Raw genomic sequence first — 25,472 nt, 5'->3', positions numbered from 1 at the left:
AATATTTAATCGAATTATTGGTATGCCATATTTCTGTACCTAAAAGCACAATTCAGTTTCCTCTTCAATGTTCTTAAATAATTTGTAAACAAATTTCAATGCCAGTAATACGTGGCCGCATTGCTGGGAAAGTATGTATCTACTATACATATACCATATATGTACATACATATGCTCATATGAATGCAAGCATATGTGATGAAACTATGAAACTCCATCTCATCAACAAATTCCTACATTCCGTCCTGCATACGAGTATGTATGTATGTAAATATGCCAGACATACCACTATAAGCACTTTAGAATCTCGAATTTTCAACTTTTCAACAAGCGAAGAAGAGAAGTATGTACATATACCTATTCGAAAAAAAATTGCAAATTACTGCTTTCTACATACATACCGACAAACAAGTACAGGGTATGTTAGGTAGTTGAAGGTAGCTGGTAACAGTTTCCATGTCTTAAATGCATTTTAAATTTATTCAATTTAAACTCAAAAACGAAACAACTGGCAAAAAGCTGGTTGAAACAGTAAGATAAATATTATATAATGTTAAATCATAAGATTGTCATATTTGTGGAAGGCTACCAATTTTTATACCCATCCGGTCTTTCTTCTATATTTCATCTGTGAAGCTTGATTTCGAGTTAAACACTGCCATTGGATAATGCCATTTTTCAGCAATGCATTTATATTATTTCAAGCTTCACTCAGTAATTCGATGAACCGCAGATTTATAGATTCATAATAAGGTCATTTCAAATTCAACTTTCCTGAAGAGGTCGGAATTGCAGATATTTACCACGCGAGTGACGCGAGTGGAGGGTTTCTATATTTACTTACCACGCTAGGCCAAGAATTCAGATATTTTCTGCGTTTACCATACTATTGAGGACGTTCATAAGATTTTTCGGCACACTACTAAGGAAATCGAAGCGAATAAAATTGCGATTAAGAAGACCGCGCGGTAGTTAGTTTGTGGTGCAGAAGCTAAAGTCGGCGGAATTATTCGTTTTGTTTTTTGGCACGTATATAATTCAGGTTCAAATCCTGAAGTCATATTTTTTTTCTTGCACATTTTTTTTTTTTACAATTCAAACCAGGAAAGTTTGGTAAAATTTTTGAGTTTATTTTAATTAAAATTTCTTTAAAATACTGTTTTTTGTATTTTATAAATGGAAATTTCTTTTCGGTATAAAATAGTTCATACTGGATATGACCTGATTTTTATATAAATCAATCAAAACAGAAAATATGTACATACATATGTCTATAATCTATTTCATCAAATCCAAATTATATTGATGAGAAAATATCATTCTAATATCCGTCCAGAAAGCCAAACGCGCATACACAGATGCATATTCATATAATTACGCATACAAACTTTCAACTAACGCAGAATATGTACATATAAAACTGCGAATCGAATAAATGAGTGATTTAGAAAAGATCATTAATAATTGTAGATTAGCGCAATCGTGAAAGACGTGTCGTATATGCAGTACATCGTCTCATATTCGACTCAGGTTCAAATCCTGTGCACAGTTTTTTATTCGATATTTTTATTTCATTTTTTATATTTGGTTTAATTGAAATTGATTTAAAATAGTGTATTCAGGTTTTTCTAATACCAGTTATTTAGAAATTTATTTTCTATATAACATTATTCATTTGAATTGATTTATATGTAAAACAGCCATAAAGTCAATCATATGAATATGCATTCCTATATTTAATTTCTTCAGTCAAATCTGAACTACTTACATACACATATTGATGAGAAAATATTCTAATATCCATCCAGGAAGCCTAACGCGCATACTCACATATGTGTTTAAATATATGCACAAACCACCACCATTCTAACAAAACCCAGAACACAAGCTTCTGCGCACACTTGACACATGGGATATGTATACCCTATGAGCAAAAAGAACCGGGAAGGTGATGTTGACTGCTTCCTTCGATTGCCAAGGCATAGTCCACCATGAGTACCTTCCATCGGGCCAGACAGTCAATAGAGAATATTATTTATCCGTTTTGAAACCTTAGAGAGATGCTGTGTGTTGCAAACCGCCGGAAATGTGAGCAAACAATTCTCAGATTTTGCATGATGATAACGCGCCATCGCACTGATCAAAGAGAATACAAATCGGCCTGCCGGGGGTGTTTGGAGGACTGGGTTAAACGTTGGCACATGTGTGTTGCTTCAGACGGGTCATATTTTGAAGAAGATAATATAAATTTGCCTTAAATTTAACTCTGTTTTGTTTAATTTAAACATTCCCGGTACTTTCTGATCATAAGGTACATACTTGCGGCTTTGCGGACAGCAATGTGTGATTCGCTGGAAGTCGCATTAACTCGCGACTGTCGCACAGTTAGAAGACATATTTACATACATATAAGGGTGCATACATACATACGGAGCCGCGGCCACTCGACATGACAAAAATTTAAGATTTATCAAATATTGGCAAATAATTCCACGCGAAATATTCCAATATTGACTATTTTCGAATGGTCGCGAAAATTGGCATATGGGCGGCTCGTTTTATGAATGAAATTGAAATATGAGCTCTAACTTATGAATGAACTTTTTGTTTTTCTTCTAAATTGTTCAGCGCAGTCGCTGATAGAATTATGGCCGCTGCGACTGCGTCTACGAATGTATTTTATTTTTGTAGTCGCCAGGCTTAGATTTTAGCTTTGGGCGACATGCGCATGTGAGGTATGTGTTTTTGTTGTGTTCTAGAACATTTTAGAATGTGCGGTGGCAAAGCGGCCATGGCGTTGCGCTTGCTGTTGCTTTTGCGTCTATCAAAGTACATATCGTGTTTTTGTAAGTACAATATTAGGAATATCGACTGGTGAAAGACAAAAGTACACGGAAGCAAGAAGGGAGAGCTGTGCTCGCGCATATACATATGCATGAATGTATGAACGTGCATGGATGTAGTAACATATGAATACAATTATTTTGTAGGAAGTTTAGAAGGCAAGTAGGTATATATGTATGTATATATGCTAGGACATAATACATACATAGAGCAGAATTGTTTTTGCACTTGTTAGGAAGAAACTCGCTAGTGCGTATGCGTATTTGTCTTGTAAGAATGTGATGTGCTGTGACTTGTGTACATACATAAGTCAAGGTTATTTGGGCATACATGCATATGTACATATGTATGAAAGGAAGATGATGTTCTTGCGCTTGTGCATTATTGTTTTTCATATAATATACAAATGTACATACCTACATATGTATGTAAATGCTGTCGAATACATAAACTATAAATTGGCATACAATATAAAATAAGTGTTGATTTATCTTAAACCGTTTTTTTTTTCTTAATGCAAATACCTCCTATTGACATGTACATACATATTATGTATGTATGTATATTGTCATATACCATCATTTATGTACATATAGAGTATACGTTCATTTATGAATGTATGTAATGAAAAACTTCATGAATTACTTTCAGAACTTTATTAAAATTAATTCGCGTCGCGCGCATGCACAAAACCTTGGTTCACAACGCAGGCGCAGAAATAAACGCACTGCGTATTTATCCTCCCCATGTGACTCGGCATCAATTCTCGGCGCCAATTTTTTTTTTTTTTTTAAATGTGTTTTTTTTAATGTAATCGTAAAAAATTTTTAATAAATTTTATGTATCCGCTTATCATTTCAAAAGTAACAAAATGGTCAAAAAATAAGCAGTCGAAGAAATAAACGCACCGCCTATTTTTCCACGCCACATGTTAGACTCGAGTTCAATTCCCGGTGCAAACTTTTTTTTATAAATTTTATTTTTTAAAATCGTTTTTTTTTTTTTTTTAATGTAATTGAAAAAAAAAATTATGTAATAAATTTTACGTATTCGCTTATTATTTCAAAAATACGAAAATAGTACAAATTTAATTGGTTTAATGTCGAGGTGAGAAATGTGTTGTGTGTTGAGGTGAAAGATGTGTGGTGTTTCTAATTTTTGTGTGGGCAAAAGTCAGTGAGGTGTCTATAAACTCGGTGTGCTAAATGACCTTATTACAAATCTTTCAGATCTCAATTGTACTAAAAAAAGCTTACAGTAACATTTGCACCTTCTCATTGCATTAACATTCTCTGGTAATAGACAGAGTAGCAACAGAATTACGTTATAAATATGCTGTATGCTCTACTCTGTTCATTACATTACTATAATTATGTTCATTACGTATGCTAAGCAACACTGCACGCCTTTACAGAACAAACAAAATATCAATTTAAAATATAACAGCAGGGAAATTATACGAGAAACGGACTCAACCCCTTTTTTCTGCGTGTAGACTGAAACATTGCATTGCAGTTATGGCAGCAATTTCTTTACTTAGTTTCAAACCTGATTTCAAACCTTTCTCAGAAATTCGATGAACCCCAATTTAAAAGGCTTCCTTTTTTCTAGGTATGTAATATAAGTAAATAAATACGTCTATTAACAGAAACATTGTGCACTGTCAGCAGAAACTGGCAGAATTCTGATAGAATTTCTATTTTCATTTTAATATGTTAAACGACACTTATCTAAGACTTTAATTTAAACAAATATAAAATGTAAAATTAAAAAAAATTTTAAATTATTCCCACAATTTTCATAGTTTTCAAAGTTTTCACGACCATAAAAGTATGAATGTATTGTATTGTATATGACTTGAAGCAGCGAAGCTGTGGCTTGTTCTTTGTTCTTTCACATAATGCTATTATGCCCTGAGCCTTGCAGTCTTCGATAAGATTGATGAATATGCAGTCTTTCATCTTCAAATCATTTCCAACAAAAAATGATTAACCCATTGGACCTTTTTTAAAGCCTTCGGTTCGGCACCCGGGCTTGGCCTTCTTTCTTCCTATTCGAGAATCCTTTTTAAATGATTATATCCATAAATCGATAGTTAATTAAATTTTAGGGAGCCTCCTGGAAACTTAAGTCGTTAGCTATAACAGAAATATTTTAAATTCACGTCTAAAGTCGAAAAAGTCTGGCCAGACCCGGGTGCCCAACGACGCGTTGAAAAGTTAAAATATTGCAATAATATCGAGGGTTCAAATAAAAATAAATCTAAGTTTATTTTAACAAACATACGTAGAAAGCTTTCTAAATGACACTGAAAAGGCGCAAATATATATATATATATATATATAGTAAGCATATACATATATTATATGTACATACATGCATTACACATGCAGTACACTAATATATTTAAAAAAAGTCGGTATGAATAACCGATATGAAAATAATGTTATCAACCTCAAAAATACTGGTTTGCCAACAAGAAATCATACACTTGCACTTGCGCATACGTAGATATATACAACTGCGCATACATATATGGTACATACGTATGTATTTACAAGATTTACATATCTATTTAACTCCCCTATGGAAATGACTGCTTCGGTTGTTACTTTTGTTGGTGCTACTCCTTTCTTGCTCCAGCTATACTGTACGTCCATATGGTTCATCATCTCACAATGCGTCGCTGCATGCGGTACAGCTGCACTGGCACTTAGTCTGTGATTGTTTGGGTTCCCATCGTCTGGTGCTGATGATTATTGTGATGGCGTGATTATTTGTCCGTGTGCCTGTCTGTCCGCTGGTTCGACCATTCGTCTGCTTGCCAGTATTTCTGGCTTCCCACTCTCCTCCCTGTTATGTCGTGTCATGTAGATTACGAATTGCAACTGCAAACAACGTGAACAGCAATAAAAACAACAGAGCGTCGACTCGCCAAATGCTCGCAACGTTGACACAAAATGCAATGCCACTGAACTTTAATTGGCACATTTTGATAATGAACCGTCAACGACGGCAACTGAAACAAAAGCAAGCAGTAACAAACAACAATAATAACAACAACAACGCAGGCAAACAACAAGAGTAATTGCTCGTATATATTTACAGTGAAAAACAACAACCAATGCATGCAGTTGGAGCGGCAATAAAAATAATAATAATAACAACTACAGAAATAACAGTCAGGGCAAAAAAGCAACAAAATTACCACTAACGATGCGAAAGCGAGTACTGACACTGCAATGATGCCGTCAACCGTCGTCGCCGGTCGTTCGCTCTCTCACAAATGCAAACAAACTCACTTCAAGCTAAATCAACGCAATGGCAGTGGCATTCACCGCAATAAATGGAATATGTAAATAAAAAATATGTACTATGTAGAGTTTGAGAAAAAAAATTATTGATTATAAATTTGTGTTATGTGTCAGTTTATTTGAAAAAATTGCATTTAAATCGGTGAAAACTTCGGTTCATTTGGCCTTTAAATTTTCAACAACAGACAAGCTTGGTATACATTTTTACAAGTTTCAAGCTTTGATAGGGGCGGGAGGAAATGCATATAAATACGTATCAAATATAATTTGAATAGCTTGCCGCATAATTCTTTGAGAGGCTTAGACCGTGCTCCTCATCGAATTTTTTTTGTGCGGCGATAGACTCATTGCATAGACAACTAAATCACGCATACGCAGTGTTGACCAAAACCTCTTATTAGGCCATTTTAATTTTGTAATATCGTAATATGCTGGTATACAATTCATGCGTGAAATTATTAAGAGCTTATTATATTTGCTTGGAAAAAACTTCTAATACTAAATAACAAATAATATTTGTTTATTTAATAATTTTTTGTAACTTTTAACTTTACAAGCGCACAAATTTTTCTTATCCACAAGTGATGTTTGCAACCAAAAATAAGTAAAAGGAAAAAAGTAAAAAAAATGAGGAAGACATATACAGTTTCATGAACATAGCTAAGTTAGAAATATATGTATATTATAATATTTTATGTAAAATTAAAATCATAAAAGTCTTGGCCATAACAATCTTTTAAATAGAATGTTAAATACTTTGTCAGATTTTTACTCAATGATATTTTTTGGCTTAAATTAAATATTTTCGTTTTTTGATTTAAAAATTTTCCAGGAAATTATTTTCGGAATCCCGAGAAAACATTTAAAAATTCCGAAAATTCGGTATTGGTTTATTTTGCCAAGGTACAAAATGATGTGATAAGAGTAGTGAATGTTCAGCAATTCTTTCCTTTAGAACTTTAGTAAAATTTTGCATTGTAAAATAATTCGGACAAATTAGTTAATGTGGTAACCATGGCATTTATTTTTTGATTGCGTTTTGATAAGCGTTATATGTTGCGAATGCTGGTCGCAAGCTTAGTAGGTCAAGGGAAAGCTGGAGGTGAACAGTCTAAAGGGAACAGTGAGTAATTGACTGTCTACCAGTTCACATCTTCTTACTGTGTCTCTATACTAGCAAAGCGATCAAATTTTGTGTTGTTGTATAGTGCTATTCTAATTTTCATTCGTTTAATTTTACACCCAACACGTGAAACTTAACTATATAAGTAAACGCAGTGTGAATAAAAAAAGTATCCACCATGTCCTCAGAGCGAGGAGGGAGGGATCATAATTACTTTGCAATTCTCGGGGAAGAGCCCCCCCCTAAACGTAAAAACCTTAACCTTAACAATACACGTGACTTTCCTTACCTCAAGAAAAACAACAAACCATTAAACGTCAACCCAACAGTTTGCCCAAAATTTATTATTGTGAAAAACAAAGACAACACGAAACCATTAAAAACATTTAATATATTTTTACTACAAAAGGCCCTAGAATCAATCACTACAGAGCAGCCAAACTCAATTTCATTTACTAGAGATGGAGATCTCCTCATATTAACAAAAAATAATCAACAAACCACAAAATTTCTTAAAGCTACCAAATTATCAAATTTATGTGATATTTCAGTGAGCCTTCACCCCACACTCAATACTATAAAAGGTGTGATTTACTCTACTTTTCTATCCACCTTAACAGAAAATGAAATCGTTGAAGGTCTACAAAACCAAGGAGCCACAGAATGCAAAAAAATTACTAAATTTAAAGACGGTAAAGTCATAAACACTCCCTTGCATATTATTACTTTTAACGCATACGAACTTCCTGTCGAAGTCAATGTAGCTTGGCTGAAAGTAAAGGTGGAGCCCTATATCCCATCCCCAATGCAATGCAAAAATTGCTATACTTTAGGTCATACATTAAAATATTGTAAATCTGAAAATAAATGCAACGTGTGTTCCTCTACATTTCACGACCCCTCACCATGTACAAAAGTTGAGTGCATTAATTGTAAGCAACAGCATAGATCCAACAACATCAAATGTCCAACATTACAAAAGAGGAAAGATATACTTACCTACAAAACATTAAACAAGTGCTCTTTTCGCGAAGCCACTGAAGCAGTTAATCATAATCAAAAAGAATATATTTCCCCACGGGAAAATCTAGAAGAAGCAATTCAAAAAAAGGTAACAAAACCAAAAGAACAGAAAACATATACTCAAAACAACAACAACAATAACTTGCCGACTATACCCAACATACCAAATCCCTCCCATACTACTGAAAGCACAGAAACCACTCAAAGAGCCACTTTTAATCCATCCACTACTCAACAAGAAAACTCTATAATAGAAACACAGAATACAGTTAACCAAGATAACTCACCAAATCATTGTCCTTTACCCAACAATACTATTCCTCTCTCTAACAACTCAAACTACACAAATACTATAGAAAACCATTTAACTACTCAAAACCACATGCTTAGTTCACCCACAAGCCAACAAACAATAAACTCAACAATAAATAGCAACTCTATGAACCTCTCTTTATCAGACAGCAACAATCTCACTATTCCCAATGTACAAACATTTTTGTCTCAAATAATTAATAGCACGCCACAACTACACAATACTGATAACATGACGCTTCCCAATAATTACTCATATTCCTCTCTAACTCCCAATCACTATGGCTCTAATTCACCTGCCGACATGGAACAATAAAAAGAACTCTTACTACCGAAAACCAGTTTTTCGCTAGTAGAGATTCTAAACTTCACTCAGTTTGCTTATCATGGTACTTAAGATTCTGCAATGGAATCTTAATGGTTATCTGAATAATTATAATGAGCTCACTTTACTCATAAAAGAAAATAAATACGATATAATCGCTCTGCAAGAAACCCACCTTCACTCAAACCCACCATCAAACAGAATACCGAAAAATTTCTCTATCTACACAAACAACGATATAGAACCAAACTCTGTAGCAAAAAGAGGAGTTGCTCTGCTTATAAATAACACATTAGAACACACTGTAATAAACACGAACACCAATATTTTATCGATCTCAGTTAAAATTAAATCTAATATCCATTTCACAGTAATTAGTACTTACATATCGCCTACAGATAGCCTCACAGAAATTGATTTACAGCATCTTTTTCCAAACTCAAATACCCCATCCTTGCTTTTGGGCGATTTAAACGCCTGGAGTCCGCTTTGGGGCTCCCCGAACTTTAACAAAAAAGGAAGAATAATAACTAACTTCATTCAAAACAGTAATTTGATTTTACTTAACGACAAATCCCCAACACATTTTTCAACAAGATCCACACACACCCACATAGACCTTAGCATCTGCAATCCTCCCCTCAACATCGCTGCTACATGGAAAATCTTTGATGAGCCTTACGGCAGCGACCACTACCCAATTTCACTAAACTTATTTAATCACAACACTCTGCCACACACAGATAATACCAAACGCTACAACTTAGAGCTAGCAGATTGGACCACCTACCAGACCCTCATAGATTATCACTTTGACAATCTTACACTAAACATAAACAACAGCAACCAATCAACAGCAATCCTAACAAGGAAAATTAAACTTTGCGCGAACGCATCAATTCCCACTCGTACACCAAACCATCACAGTCGGGTTACTTACTGGTGGAATGAAAATTTATCCTCTCTCAGACGCGAAAAAGTTTATCTCTGGAAAACTGCAAAGCGCAACCCCACAAAAGAAAATATTTTAGAATACAAAAAGGCAAATGCCAAATTCAAAAGAGAAGCCAAAATTTCGAAAAGGGAACGCTTCGTAGAATTTACCAGAGATATAAATCACCAAACCCCATCAAGTACTCTTTGGAAGAAGGTTAATATCCTACACGGTAACTTCCCTTCGAACAGAATACATGTCATACAAACATCCGAAAACTCCTCCGCATCCTCTAATGAAGAAATCGGACGTTTCTTCGTCAAAACGTGGTCAGAACTTTCTAAAAACCGAACTTTCTCCAACGAATTTGTCCACAAAAAAAATCTTTATACCAACCCCGTCAACACTGGCTATATAGCTGATAAGATAGCAATGCAATTAGAAGCCCCTTTTTCTCCACTGGAACTCAATGCTTGCATTTCGACACTTAAAGGCAAAACCCCAGGCTTAGATAACATCTCTTACCCTCTCATCAAAAACTTACCGCTTATAGGAAAATCTAAACTATGCAGCCTTTACAATATAATTTTCACAACGAGCATAATCCCTCAACAATGGAAAACCAGTTTAATTATTCCAATCTCTAAGCCTAACAAGCCAAAAAATACCATTGAGGGATACCGCCCCATATCACTTATACCTTGTTTATCAAAAGTCATGGAGAAAATGATAGCACGAAGACTAATGTGGTTTGCAACAACAAAAAAACTATTTTCAAACCATCAAACCGCCTTCAAACCAGGATGTGGCACAATAGATGCTTTACTAGCACTCGACGAACAGATATCTAACTCCATCTCCTGCAAGAATCATTTTTCAATACTTTCGTTAGATATGGAAAAGGCCTTCGATCGTGTTGGCTTACATACAATAATAGAACAGCTAATAAACTGGAAAGTCGGCCCAAAAATTATTAACTATATACGCCACTACTTACAAAATCGAAAAATTTGTGTCAAAGTCGGCAATAAGATATCTGAGCAGTGGCCAATCGAAAATGGCATCCCCCAGGGGTCACCCCTTTCTGTAGTCCTATTTCTCATAGCATTCGACCGACTAAGCTGTCTTATAAAAGAACACAAGTTTTTCAACCACGTTATTTACGCGGATGACCTTTACGTATTTGCTACTGTTCGGAATATCGATAATTTCTTATTCCAAACAAACTCTTTACTCCAAAAAATTTCTAATTGGTGTAATGCCAGCGGAACAATTATATCTGCTAATAAATCTAAACATCTACACATTTGCTACAAACAAAATTGTCAAGAAATAAACATATGTATAAATAATAACAATATTACTAATGTAAATAGTCTTAAAATACTAGGCTTAGTGTTTAATAATAAGTACACCTGGAATGGTCACATCACATATCTGCACAACTCACTTCAAAGCAGATTGAATGTAATAAAATCTTTAAGCAATATAAAATTGGAGAGCAATTCCAACACACTTGTGCGAATTATAAAAGCGACAATATTAGCTAAAATAGATTACGGCCTTCCAATATTTTCCCTAACATCAAAAAGAAATTTATCAAAATTATCATCAATCTACCATACAGCAGCAAGACTGGCCATTGGAGCATTTCGTACCACCCCCATCATAAATATATTAACAGAAGCTGGACTCCCAACACTAAAGGGTCGGATAGTTTACATCAATACAGGGATGATCTTTAAGTTGGCATATAACGAAGGATCCCCAGTTCAAGCTATTTTGAAAAAAAGATTAAAAAGAAAACGTAATACGAGGAGAACTTCTACTCTGCAGAAACTTATAGAATTGGTAAAAGAGGAAGATATATCAATTACTCCATTACCAACACTCCCACTTCGTGCACCTCCTTGGACTCTGGAAAAAAACTCCATCATGCTCGACCTAACGAAATACAAAAAAGAAACTACACCTATATCAGTATATTTACAATCCTTTCTAAATATACGCAACTCACATGTAAACTGGAGAGCCCTATATACAGACGGATCCAAAAACAGTAATATCATTGGGTGTAGCGTAGTGGACGATACCTCAACAATCCTATCTGCAGTACTACCATGGTACTCATCAGTCTTTTCAGCAGAAGCAACAGCAATCTTCTTTGCCTGCCGATATGCCGCAAAACATAAACACCGATACCTTATATGCAGCGACTCCTTAGGAGCAATCGAAGCAATCTTAAATGCTAATTTTGCCGACCCAACAATATCACAGATAAGAGACATTCTTATTAAATACACCGAAAAAATCAAGCTATTATGGGTTCCAGGCCACATCGGAATACAAGGTAATACACTTGCCGACTCTGCTGCCAAATTAGCTACGAAATCCCCAGTTAAACTCATCAACACCATCAACAAAAAGGACATTAAAAAACTGGCTTACAAAAACTGCCTAAGAAATGAAATTACCCAATGGTCTGAATATACTCATTACTACAAGCAGATAAACCCAACTCGTCAGCCAACAACACTACCAACAAATATAACAAGAAGGCAACAGATTATTTACACCCGCTTCCGTCTAGGACACACCAGGCTAACCCAACAACATCTCTTCCAAAACGTCCAACCACCACTCTGCTATTTTTGCTACGATGCGAACTTAACAATACCACATATAATCGAAGGATGCCTAGCGCTTGAAACAATACGCCAATCTATGACCAACCCCAATATAAGGGAATTGCTCTCAAATGTAACACACACCAACATAAAAGAATTTATAAGATTTATAACTAAACTAAACATTTATTTTGAAGTGTGATATATATATACATAAGTCTTATTTGTACACATAGTAGAAATAAATTAATTTTAAGAAGCTGATGGCCTTAGTTGCTAACGCTTTCTCTAGATTGTTAAGGCATAATTATATTATCCTTTTTCAATAATAATAATAATAATAATAAGTCTAAAGGGAAACTAAAAGCATCAGGAAGAGCTGGCGCGAATTAAAGTGCATTGCCAAAAACTGCACTAAGTGGCGCGCAGGCGTGACTGATACCCTATGTCCCACGAGAAATTGAGGACTGGAAGAAAAAGAAGGAGATGTATTGCTACTTTCTTAATATAAATTAATACAAGTTTTGTATTGAAGTATTTCAAATTACTCTCTGACTTATTTTGGCGTTGAGTGTTTTCATACGCTAGTTTTTTTATGACAAAGATCTCAAAATGCTGTATATTTTAGAATATTAATTTGTAAAATAAAATAATTCCTGTTAAGGGGGCAGATACCTGTAAACAGTCATATTTTTCCTGATTTTCATTCAAATTATTTAAAATGAAGAAGTCAATATATTTTTTTCAAAATTGGAAAACAGTTTATACATTAAAATAATATAATTTTTTTTTTTTTGAATCATTTAAAATAGCGGATGTACACTCAATTCTTCCAGGAAGGTCGCAGCGGGGTTTCTCAATACAAAAAACCTCCTTAATACAAAAAACCAAAACTTTTTTTGTAGATTAATGTCATAATTTCTATATGAATTAAAACAAACGGGAAAAAATAATATAAAATTCGCGGAAAAATATGACTCAAAAAAAATTAATTTTGGGGCGAACTTTCCTACAATTTTTTCTTGGAAAAAATTATTTTTTCGAAAAATTTTCAAAAACTTGTAAATTTACATAGAAAGTAATATCGTAAAAAAGATGTGTGCAAAATTTCAGGGAGATCGGTCTATAACTTTTCGAATTATCGTGTACGCCAATTCGAAAAATATAATTTTGAGAAAAACGCGTCTAAAGTTTGAATACATGAAAATTCCTCTCCCAGCGCTCGAACGCAAAGAATAGAGTCGTCACGGTTGACGATCTATAATATAAGAAATACTTAAATTTACGTTCTAAATTTTTTTTGACATATTCTTAAAGGGTTATATTAACATTTTATAAAAAACAAAGTTTTTTTCGAAACTCTTCAGGTATCTTTCCCCTTAAGTTGGGTTATTTGCATTAAAAATCCTGCGTCGAAAAGTATTAGAAGTATTTACATAAATTCTGCGCACAGAAAATATTTAAAATCTATATAAAGGAATTGCTACATTTAACTATACTTCTACAGGTGGCTGTTATTTTATTTTTATTTTTATAACTTCACTAAAGCTAATTAAGGAACGACTTGACTTAAACAAATATGTATAAAAAAAACCTTCTCGCAGATAGTAACAGTAACTAAATTATGTTTACACACCAAAACGGTACGAGGAAACTCAAAGAAAGCAAAGAACTAAATGTAACAAAAAAAAAACAAAAAAAAATTGAAACAAATAAAAATTAAAACAGCGGCGAAGAATGCAGACAGGCGAAAAGAAAAAAAAGAAACGTAAATAATAATAAATAATAAATGCCCAGTCAACATCAAGCGAACCACTACCACCACTCCCGCCACACAGTGTGAATAACCAAAGTAGCAATCGTTGCAAATATTTCAAAGCACAGCGTTTAAAGCATAGCGTTTTAAAGGGGTTAAGTCATTCTGTTATATCTGCCAGCAGCTATGATCCGCTGACTCTATGAAGCAACGGCAGCCAGACATACTGTCCGACTGCCGGTCTAAGAGCTGGTCTGGCAGCAAAAAAACAAAAAAAGTCAACAAATTTGAAACAAGCGCGCCTTCCGCGGGTGGCCGCGGTGCAACCGAAAGTTGGTTGCGTCAGTGAGGTAGGAAAGCAACACCTACGTCTCACACATATCACACACACACACATATATATACATAATACATTTGCACAAGTAATAATAAATAAAAGAAAATTACTCACACACACATACATTTGTACTCGATGCCCTATGGAATTTCAACGCAACAAAAACATTTTTGTAAAGATTTCTGAAAAGAAATAATTTCATTTTGTTTGATTTGGCCATTTATTTTTGGCCATTTTTATTTATTTTTAATTTGGTATTAATGTTATTTCACTTCGTTTCCAAAAAAGTTTTTCATTCATGAAATTTTGCTACTCGCCTTTGGTGCGCAGTGATGGGTGCAATTTGAATTATTTATTTGCCGTTTTTCTTTTGTATTATTCCTGCTATGCGCAACATTCGGACAGATTTAATATAGTTTTATTTTGCTTTCGACTACAAACATGTACATATGTATGTACTGATTCATATCTACAGAAATTATGTACGATATAAATTTTCTTCATCTTTGTTAAAATTCATTAAGTCTTACTATAAATTCTTGCTATCACAAATGTAGTTATCAAACGTCCGTAGTTAATATATAAGTACATATTTGCATACAAAGTATGAGGGAAATTTTTTTTATTAAAACTACTTGATGAAATTTCTTTTGTTTTTGGCACTAACTGGAAAGCTTTAAAGAAGTATAAGTGAAAATACATATCCAACCATGCCAAACGAATCAGTGGGCGGAATGAACTTTGAAGTCTAACAAATTTGAGATTCCGCATATGCAGATCTGACGATATTAATAATGTACAATGTTACGTTAAGATTCATTGTTAAATATTACGAATGCTACTTCTTATTGACTTATTGACGGCAAGCTCGGGCACGAAACAAGAAATGAAAGGAAAAGGTGTTTCTAATAGGCCCTTCCATTTTTAGAAAAACATAAAAACGCGCACCACAAATAAAAGGAGTGAGCCCCACAAGGGCTGTAAGCGTTACATATAAGTAGATATATATTTCTTATTGACTAGAATTAGAGTTGCATAAATTATAATTAAGGTTTTTCTTATGGTATGCCAAAGCCCCAAACCACGACTACTCATTCTTATTATTTTCATTTAAGAGATAATGTTAAAAGTAGTAATGATGCGCGTGTATGTATGTATTTCGTTTGACATCTGAAGTATTATAAAAGGACTAAACACAATCAACGATTTTTCTCTCCCCCCTTTTTTTAGTCCCTAAAATATTCGTTGTATATATGTATTTTGTTTTGATGACCTCTCTTAACCATAACAGCATTGTCTGCAGAGTTGTTCATGAAGATATGTTGTAGGAAACAAGACTCGAACCTGAAAATAGTATGTACTTATACATATGTACATAATATACATATATCAAACGTGAATATTCTTAACTTTCAGCTAACTGTTATACGATCAATAAAAAATATATTTTTTTGAAAACTGCTAGAGAAATTATTACGCCGGAGGAATAAACGATTTGGTCTCACATAGGATAGCCTTGCGTCAGGCTTGCCAATATTTTACTATTATCCAAAAGTTATCTAAATTAACTAGCACTTTGCAAGCAGTTATAAGCAATTACAGCCTTCTGCCTACACCAAAGTATCGTTCTTAGATAACCATTTGCAGATGTTCTTGCTAGAGAGATTCAAAAATTTGTGTGGCTTCTTGATGAGAGCTGTCGCTTCTGAAATGGTTACTTTCACTTGATTTCCGCTGAGCCCAGACATATCAGACATTGAAGGGTGTTAAAATTGCTCGCAAGGGTTACAGAACAAATTTTTCGACTTTTTCACAATTGTAGGCGTATGTCGCCTCAACCGGTTGACCTGGACGCTGCTTAAATTCACTCAACGCTTGAATAGACTTTTAATAATATAATAATACTAGCGGACCCTCTGCCTGCTTCGCTAGGCATATCAAAATTATAAATGAATAATGAACACTCGATTTAGATTCACTCTATGTGTATTTATTCTTTTTTTACATAAAATTAATGTTAATTTTAAACTTAAACTAACGCAAACCCTTTTCGTAAACTACATTTTTTGTTTTGCCCTGAGTTGTGGTATAAATAAACAGAACTGATGGCTTTCCTACACGTGAACATGATACATATAATTGTCCGTGGGAGAAGCATGGATATTCTAAGCCAATTCCGTATAATTCCAGCGATTGTCCTTGTGCTTTGTATATTGTCATTGCAAATGCAAGACGTATTGGAAATTGCAATCTTTTGAAGTCAAAAGCTAAATCTGGTGGAATCGGCGGAATACGCGGAATCAATACGTCTTCACCTTTGAATTTTCCTTTTAAAATTGTTGCTTCAATAAGATTATTAATGACCTTTTTGCTTCTGCTAATCTGCTAAGTAAAATAATTGGTGCACCAACTTTAAATATGTAAGCGATGAGTCGGCAGTCCAGGTAAATCCAAGGAATTTACAAATTCTGTTGAATAATTTACAGCGTCATCTTGATTTATAACTGTATCAATTAATTTAAATGTTAGAATCTCACCAGGCATATCATTTAAAATATTCGCATTCAATTGACGAACATCCTTATTTTTCGCAGCCAGTATTGCTCTTTCAGCTAACCAATTGTGATTTTGATAATTTTGCGCAATATTTGGAAAAACACTTGAAACTAATTCTTGTTTCGTGTGTGCAAAATTACAAAAATTATCTGGCAAAGTGATTAAGCCAATAGCAGCATCAATAGGAATTTGTCCATTTCCTATCTTCAGAAGTTGTCTTGAAAATTCTTCAGCCGATGCATAATTTTGCAAATAAACTCGCAGATTTGTTTTCAAAGTCAAAGTTTTTACGTGCCTCCATAAATGGGATGTCTTTAAACATGCTTTTAATTCACCTGCTGGTGTTGAACGGGGAATTACTGGCAAAGTTTGACGAAAATCACCAGACAATAATATTAAAGCACCACCAAATATTTCTTGATTATTACGTAAATCTTTCAAAGTTCTATCCAATGCCTCCACTGATTTTTTATGTGCCATTGCACATTCATCCCACACATTTAATTTGCATTGTTGCAAAACTCTTCCCATTCCAGTAAGTAATATAATTTTCTTTTTTCTATTGTTCAAATTAAATTTCTAATTCTTTTGGCCGCATAAGTTGATTTCCAATAAGTTAAAACAAAATAATTGAAAAGTAATGAATTTAATCAAAAAAACATGAAAAACTTACAATGTGCATTACAATCGCTAACAACAACAACGAAACCACCGTTTTTTTATTTTCACTGATTATTAAAATTTTACGCACAATATATTTTATTTTTATAAATTTTTTCCCAAAAAAAAAAAACAACAATGAAAAACACACTCATATTTGCGATTTTAGTTGTTAAATGAAAATGTGTTTCAGGTACTTTTTAATGTTGCAACTACTCTTTGACTTTGAAACTGCTTACACTCACAAAATAATCCAACTCTTTTAAACACACATACAAATATAATTATTTATTTTGGGTTTCCCACTCGTCAAAGCAGCACATAAGGTTGCATTATTTAATTATTACCTAATACAAACTTGTTCTCTTTTAACAATGATAATATTACTATGTGAAATCAAGTAAATATGCATTTTTGTATTATATCCTGAGCATTTGTCTTCAGCGCTATACCAATGCTCGAACACTTGGAGCATGAAATTTACAGAAGAATTGTAACAGAAATGCCTGAGAGCGCTATTTTAGTTATACCTGCTTTTAGGCATTTATCTCGTAAACGTACGTTTGCCCATATAAAATTGTCTACGTAAATGCATGAAAAAAGTGTTAGCATAACTTTTTCGAGTATATGTGTATACATGCAGGAGGATTTATTTTTTACATTTTGCTCGTCGGCTTTCGCGTTTTCTTTTCTTGGTTTTAGACTTTCATCACAGAAAAATTACGCAAACCCATGAACAAAGTTATACTAATAGAAACCTGATCTTAATACTCGAGCTACCATCAAATTAACACATTTTATTTTTGAAACAAAACATTTATGGCGACTGTCGATCCATATGATGGATTTCAAAAAATGTATGGATTCAACCGCTGAATAATTTCGTATATTTTAAATCCATCTAAACTTTTACATTTGAGCATTTATATACATATATGTATTTAACATTTAATTTAAGTAAACGTTTCAATATTTGTCCAAAAACTTTGAGCTTCGAAAAATACAGGCTTATGGTTATTAATGGAATCAAATATATTTAACGAATTTTTATTTTATCTAAATCATAAAACGTTCAAATGAGGCTCAAAATATTTTTCCACTTAAAAAAAAAGCAATGTGCTTTGATGCCGTGTCATGCATGCATAAAAAGGAAAGAAAAGAGAGGACAACTATTGCGTTACGAATAATACAGTCGCATACGGCACCCGACATCGAAACAATGTTATTCATGACTGTGTATATTCTATTCATTTGCGTGTATTCTCATTCCGTATACGTAATGTCCGCAAAAGGGAAACACGCAAATATTGTATTTTTCACACTTACACAACGCACGCATACTTTTACCGATTTCTTTAAAACTTCACATAAACCATCTATGGACCAATACCAATGATCTGTGAAAATTTGATTGAAATCGGTGAATGCGTTTAGGCGTGAATCGGCGACTAACGAACAGAAAAAAACGTCTCCATTTTTATATATAAGATGTATACATACAAAATATTTAAGTTCCGACCAAATTCGAAACCATCACAAACAGCAGCAGACTAGCGCGTCAACCAAATACCAATAAACATTAGTAAGCACATATGTATGTATGTATGTACATACGTACTTATATGTCTGATGATAAGAATGCGCTTTTGCGTCAAAACCGAAATCATACCCACATACGTGCATATACCTACATATGTATATACATATGCCCGTACAATTGTAGGTGTCTGTATTGCTTGCTTATATACAGTTTCCTCCTTCAAAATTTTCACCATTTTCTAATGTTTGTATTTGTTTTTGTATTTATTTGCTAGCTCTTTACTATTTTTTGGTTTGGTTTTTTATTTTTATTCTTGGAATTTCGCCAACTGAGGCAACTGCAACGTCAACATGCTGCCTGCTGTTCTTAGTTGCCGGCAGCAAAAATCAAAAAAGGAAATACACGCACAGCAACCGACGGACAGATAAAGTGACTACTAGAAATGCCTCACAAGCACATACATACATACTTGAATACATATGTGTGTATATACTTAAGTACGTACATATTTACCCGTTGAAATACAGTTACCAGACAAATAAATAAAAAACTAAAAATCCGCAAGAAGTAACAAAAGAGATACGAAGACGCAATCAGTGCAGTCTGGCACAGTCAGTCAGACAGACAAACAGGAATAGTAATAACCGACAAACAACGTTAATTTCGTCGTCTTCTCAGACACTCAGTCTGCAGCAAAGAAAAATGAAATAAAAAATTATAAAAACAGAAGAAAAAATAATCTGACAAACGTGTTGTTCTCATTTGCTGCATTTTGTGTTTCTGAATATATGTAGGTATGTGGGTATGTACTCGCATTATTGTCGAGGTGTAAGTTTGGTGTTGCAAACGCCTGTAATCGCCAACTGTGCCTTACTAAATATTTATTGTATGCTTTCAAAGGGTTTCTATTTGTTCGGAAAGGCAGAAGTGTTTGTTTTGTTACGGAGTGGAAAATTAAGTGCGGTAGGAAAATTGTTACAGGTTGAAAAGGGCATTTTAAACTCTAGCTCAATTTTGAATTCTTTTACGTCAGTCAAGTCTATTTAACGCTTTATTATACCAAACACAACATAATAAATAATTGAATTGAAAAATTTGCAATAATATTCGTAATAAAAAAATGTACAATGAAATTAATAATAATAAAATAATAATAATAATAATGGAATAACAATTAATGTAAATTACTTCTTTTTTGGAATGCAATAAATGAAAACATTAATGAAATAAAATAACATTTCTTCTTTACGACGTGGATTAAGAATGCAAAAACCCATCGACGAAACTAAAATCATTATATGCCGCGCAAAGCACCATCATTTAAGTTCTGCTGCGCCCGAGTAGTATAATTTACTTCAATTATTTTTTAATTACTTATACAATTTTAATTAAATAAAGTAAATAAGTAAGGTTATGAAAATAAACCTAGATTCGAGTGGTGTTCTGAAAAACGAATTACTCCAGCCGGTTTTGAAATTAACTTCGGAATGAATACCATTGAAATTTTCTGGCAATCGCATTTTAATTCGCTCAGTGTGGAATTACAGAGCCTGTCCGATTTGTTGTGATTTGTTTTTAATTCAACCAAAAAATTAGCCTTAAAATAATTTTTTTTTTAAAGAAACGAAAAAATTAGTGCATTAACTACGTTCACGGTTACTTTGTATTATGTATTCAACAAACGGTCCTACGTTACCATTTCGATCCCTTAGATGTGCCTGAATTAGAGAACGAGCGAACATCGATTTTAAGGCCAAGACGAACTTTAGCCAATTTCAGCTCCTGATTTCCTCCTGTTTTCCAACTGAGTAGTTCATCTCCGCCTGTGTCGATTCTCAGTCAGTGGTTTGGGTCGAAGGGTTGCCAGCAGTAATTGACATTTTGAGAAAAAAATAATATATCGAAATGTTCGGCCGGAACCGAACTAAAATTTTGTGGCTGAAACCAAAGCAATTGTGATTATGTTCGGTTATTGTTGTTGACTGTGCATAATTGTGTTCGTCGGTTCCTGTCCACCTACTACTCCAACAAAAGTACACATTATGAAATTTTTTTGCTTCTCATTTAAAGCAACTCGGTTTTTGAATGAATCTGGCTTTCAAAGGAGTGTGGGAAAAACATCTGCAAAAGTTATTGCACGCATGTTAATTATTGTACGCGGGGTGGCGCAAAATTAATCATCCAACTTTGTTCTTGAATAATTTTTTGCAAAATAAAAAAAATTGTTTATCACAAAAATCTTAAATTTGATCTTATAGTACTGCAATTGTCAAGTTCTCAATTGTCAAATATGATTGACGTACGACGCTGTTTTCAAAAATTATAAATCTTCTGATAGGGTGACTAATTTTGCGCCACTTTTTACAAAAATATATTGCCTTTCGATGAATAATATATGTATAATATTTTTTTTAAATTTAGAAATGGTACGGAACTTTCGAAAAAAGTATAGAGACGCGAAGCATATTAAATCTCATTTGTCTGCTTCCAAACAGTATTAATTTGTGCTTCGACTAAATTGTGCTTCGAAGCTTCTTCAGTTTATTCAGAGCCAAAATCCCTCTACGCCTATTGAATTTACTAGATTATGTCAAGTTAGATTATTTAGATGTGGCTGCTGACAATTTTGACAGCACACCTAGAACTGCATTTGGCTTTTATGATGTCACATGTCTTCAAAACTTCTACTCACTTTTAAACTAGAACAGTTATTGCTGTAAAAGCATAATCATTACCCATACTTATACGGGGGATGCTGCTAAAGTGATAGTCGTTCCGGTTACGTAGAACCGACTGACGTGGGAAAAACAGCTCTCGTATCTTCCACTTTGCTGCTACACTCAGCTCTGCTTAAAAGTAGGTATCTTCCCTCGCATAATGCAGGGCGATCGTGTAGTCGTTCTACGTTTTCTCCCGTTAAGAATATGGCTCATAAATGCTTAGATTGAATATTAAACTAAACTATCTAATTAATGTATTTCTTCTACTTTTCATTGCAGATGCTATCGGTACAGACTGCCGGCTACGCGGGAATGGAGCGGCTCGGCGTTCCGACCCGCACAACACTTAACTCACCACCTGACGATAGGTAATATGACGTAATTTTACATTTTATATAAAAACTTGCTAACTCTCTGCTCTTTCCTCTCCCCAGAGGGCAATACAGCTGTAGAATGCGAGTGGAAACGCTGCCGGCGCGAGAGATTTTAGTACGTAGCGAAACTGTGATCCGTAGCAACAACACTAGCAGTAGCTGTACGAGCAGTTGTATGGCCACTGCCAACGGTGGCGACAGCAACACTCATCAACTGCAACAACAACAACAACAACTACATCAAGAACATCACAATCAACATTCCCACCATCAACAGCAACAGCATCATCACCATTACCAGCAGCAGCAACAACAACGTCACCACCATAACCAGCAACAACAACATTACCAGCGCATGCCAGCGCAACAACGAGAACAGCAGCAGCAGAAGTTAGTGGGCGGCAGTGGGAATAATGCACCCAGTAGCAACATGCCAGCACGTAGCAATACAAGTATTAGCAATAGCAATAGCAGCAGCAATTTCATGCGCGGTGGCATTGAGGCGGCCACGCTCAAATACGGCAGCATGGGCAGCGGGAGTGGTAGCATTGGCGGCTATGACAGCAGCAAAACGGGCAGTTCCTGCGGCAGCAATAGCTCCTGCAACAGTCACAGCATCGATCACCATCAGCATTATCAGCAAGCGAAGCAGCTGAACCAGCAAGTGACGCCGCGATGCCCACATCATGTACCGTTACCGGACAGCGAATGGGGTCAGGATCGCAGTATGCAAATACGCGCAAGCTATCAGGTTAGCAAAGATTTTTTAATGCTTTTGCTTGCAATAATTCTGTGCTAATATACATTTCAATATTCTTCCTACTTTTCGTGTCTTAGCAATCGGAATTAACGCGTTCCTATATCAAGCCACCACCGAATAAAACGATAAAGGACGTTCCGGAACAATCATCGTATAATTTTAGTGCGCTTTCGGCGCTCAGCGGATCCAATATGACCCTGTATGCGGTGGCAGGTAGTTCTACAGCCGCGTCGCAGCCACTACAACAACAGCCACAAAAATCAAAGCCAAACGTGATCACAAAGCTTTTCTCGCGCAAAAGTTCACCCAAATCGCCTACAGCATTATCATCGTCATCCTCTTCCACGTCAGCTTGCTCTTCGCTGGCCTCGTCCGCGTCGATATCGTCCATGCCCGCATCAGCATCGTCCTCAGCGTCGTCGATAGCATCTGCAACTGGTGGAACTAACGCCACATCCGCTGCAGCTACAGCCATATCGCCTTCCGCATCCATATCCTCATCAGCTTCGTCACTGTCATCGGCCCCCATACCATCCATACCAATATCGACAGCAGCAACGCTGAAAACGACCGCTTGCAGTTATGGCGCCAGTTCATCACAATCGTCCACGCCACCGTCAATAACTGCAGGTCTGGCACCCAGTACGCAACTACTGACTACTATCGGCGTCTCGCCAACAGCTACACCCGCAACAATTGAGCGTATACCAACACCCCCACTCTCGGTGACGGTGCCCATTGGTGGCTACCACCACCATCACTATCATCATCACCACCAGCATCAGCAGCGTTTATACCAGCAACAACAGCAACAAATGCTATTAGACAGCATTGTTGCCGAAAGTGCCACGCCTACCACATCATTGCAATCGCTCAAGAGTAGCAGCTGTAATTTGGCGACTACTGGCGCTGCCGAGCGAAATAGTAGCCGTAATAGCTTGGTGGCAATGGATTGCTATCCACCGACTGCAGCGGCAACACGTTCGCGTACGCCAAATACGCCCATTGATGGCAATAGTTGCAATTGTAACAGCAAAGACTGCAAATCTTGCACGCCAACTACAACAACATAGCGGCAGCGATTAGCAAGCTTGACAGACGAAGGCATCGAAATTGCGGAGATTGCATAGGCAAAAGAAAAGTCGCAGAAGAGTTGGAAGAATGAAGACGACGAAAAAAGACAAGGGTACAGCGCAGCGTGAATAAGTTGTGCATAAACTAGCAACAAATTCCTGTATGCGTAAGGGCGATGGAGGAAAATTGGAAGAATAAGTATGTCTATGTGTATATACACATACATATACATATGATGCAATATGTTGCACAACAGTTTTGATTATTTATGTTGACTATCGAACTACTTTGTACGCTGGTTTCATAGAACTATGTATTCACATCATTTCCAAACGCAGCAGTAGAGGCAAACAGCATAAAAAGTAAAACGAAATTAAAACACACAAATTTTAAGTTCACTGTATGTAAGTAGTTCGTATGTGTACTATATCATAACGCGCAGTGGTTGCCGCCGAGTGTGCTCTGCCAGCCGAGGTTTTAAAAATAAATTATTTTCTATGATTGTATTAAGCTTAGATTATTCATATTTATGCACGGCCTAAACAATTTTAATACAAATTTTTATACTTTGTAAATTAATTTACTAACTATTACATTTTTTTTTTTTTGTTTATTGTATTTGTAACTATTCCAAATTTATTTTAGTCAATTATCAGCAAATTTTGTTCGAAGCCAAAAGGCAAAACGTGAAGGAAACTGAGTGTATTGTGTTCATGCTCTTATCTAATATGTATACACGTACATATGTATATGTACATAAATGCCTCTATTAGCAAATTATATTAAAATAATTATCGAACTCAACACGCTGGCAAAATTAAGGCACACAAGTATTCGCACTGCGCGCCCATTCTCATTATGTTGTTAGATGCTGCTGTTGCGTTTTTAAACGAGTTTAATTTCTAAAGGTTATTATCGGATAAAATATTTTTATATTTAAGTAAAACAAATACATGTAAATAAACATAAATGTTAGCATAGTTAATGTTAGCGTTATGGATACTGTATGTATGTATTGTAAGTGAAAAGCAAAGATTATTTAAAAAATGGATTTTAATTAGCATAAAATAGAGCGAAAGTAGAAGTAAATGGATAATTAAATCAAACACATATGCATATATGCTGTATGCTATTATAATTTTTATTTCATCAAGCAGATAGCAAAAATAAATTCTCAAAAAGTTTAAACATTA

The 25,472-nt window shown here is 34.9% G+C and overlaps 1 protein-coding gene across 3 annotated transcripts in view; it reads left to right on the top strand.

Moving 5' to 3' along the window:
* Nucleotides 1–25,472, top strand: part of LOC129240536 (G-box-binding factor) — a 110,332-nt gene extending 84,860 nt beyond the window's left edge. For all 3 annotated transcript variants that reach the window (XM_054876396.1, XM_054876395.1, XM_054876394.1), the window contains 3 exons: nucleotides 22,351–22,439; nucleotides 22,506–23,196; nucleotides 23,283–25,472. In XM_054876396.1, the coding sequence (XP_054732371.1) occupies nucleotides 22,351–22,439; nucleotides 22,506–23,196; nucleotides 23,283–24,278 (1,776 nt within the window). In that variant the 3' untranslated portion in view covers nucleotides 24,279–25,472. The remainder of the gene's footprint in view (nucleotides 1–22,350; nucleotides 22,440–22,505; nucleotides 23,197–23,282) is intronic.

Source organism: Anastrepha obliqua, chromosome 3 (genome assembly GCF_027943255.1).
Source record: "Anastrepha obliqua isolate idAnaObli1 chromosome 3, idAnaObli1_1.0, whole genome shotgun sequence".
Taxonomy (NCBI): domain Eukaryota; kingdom Metazoa; phylum Arthropoda; class Insecta; order Diptera; family Tephritidae; genus Anastrepha; species Anastrepha obliqua.
This window is presented reverse-complemented; position numbering and strand designations above follow the sequence as displayed.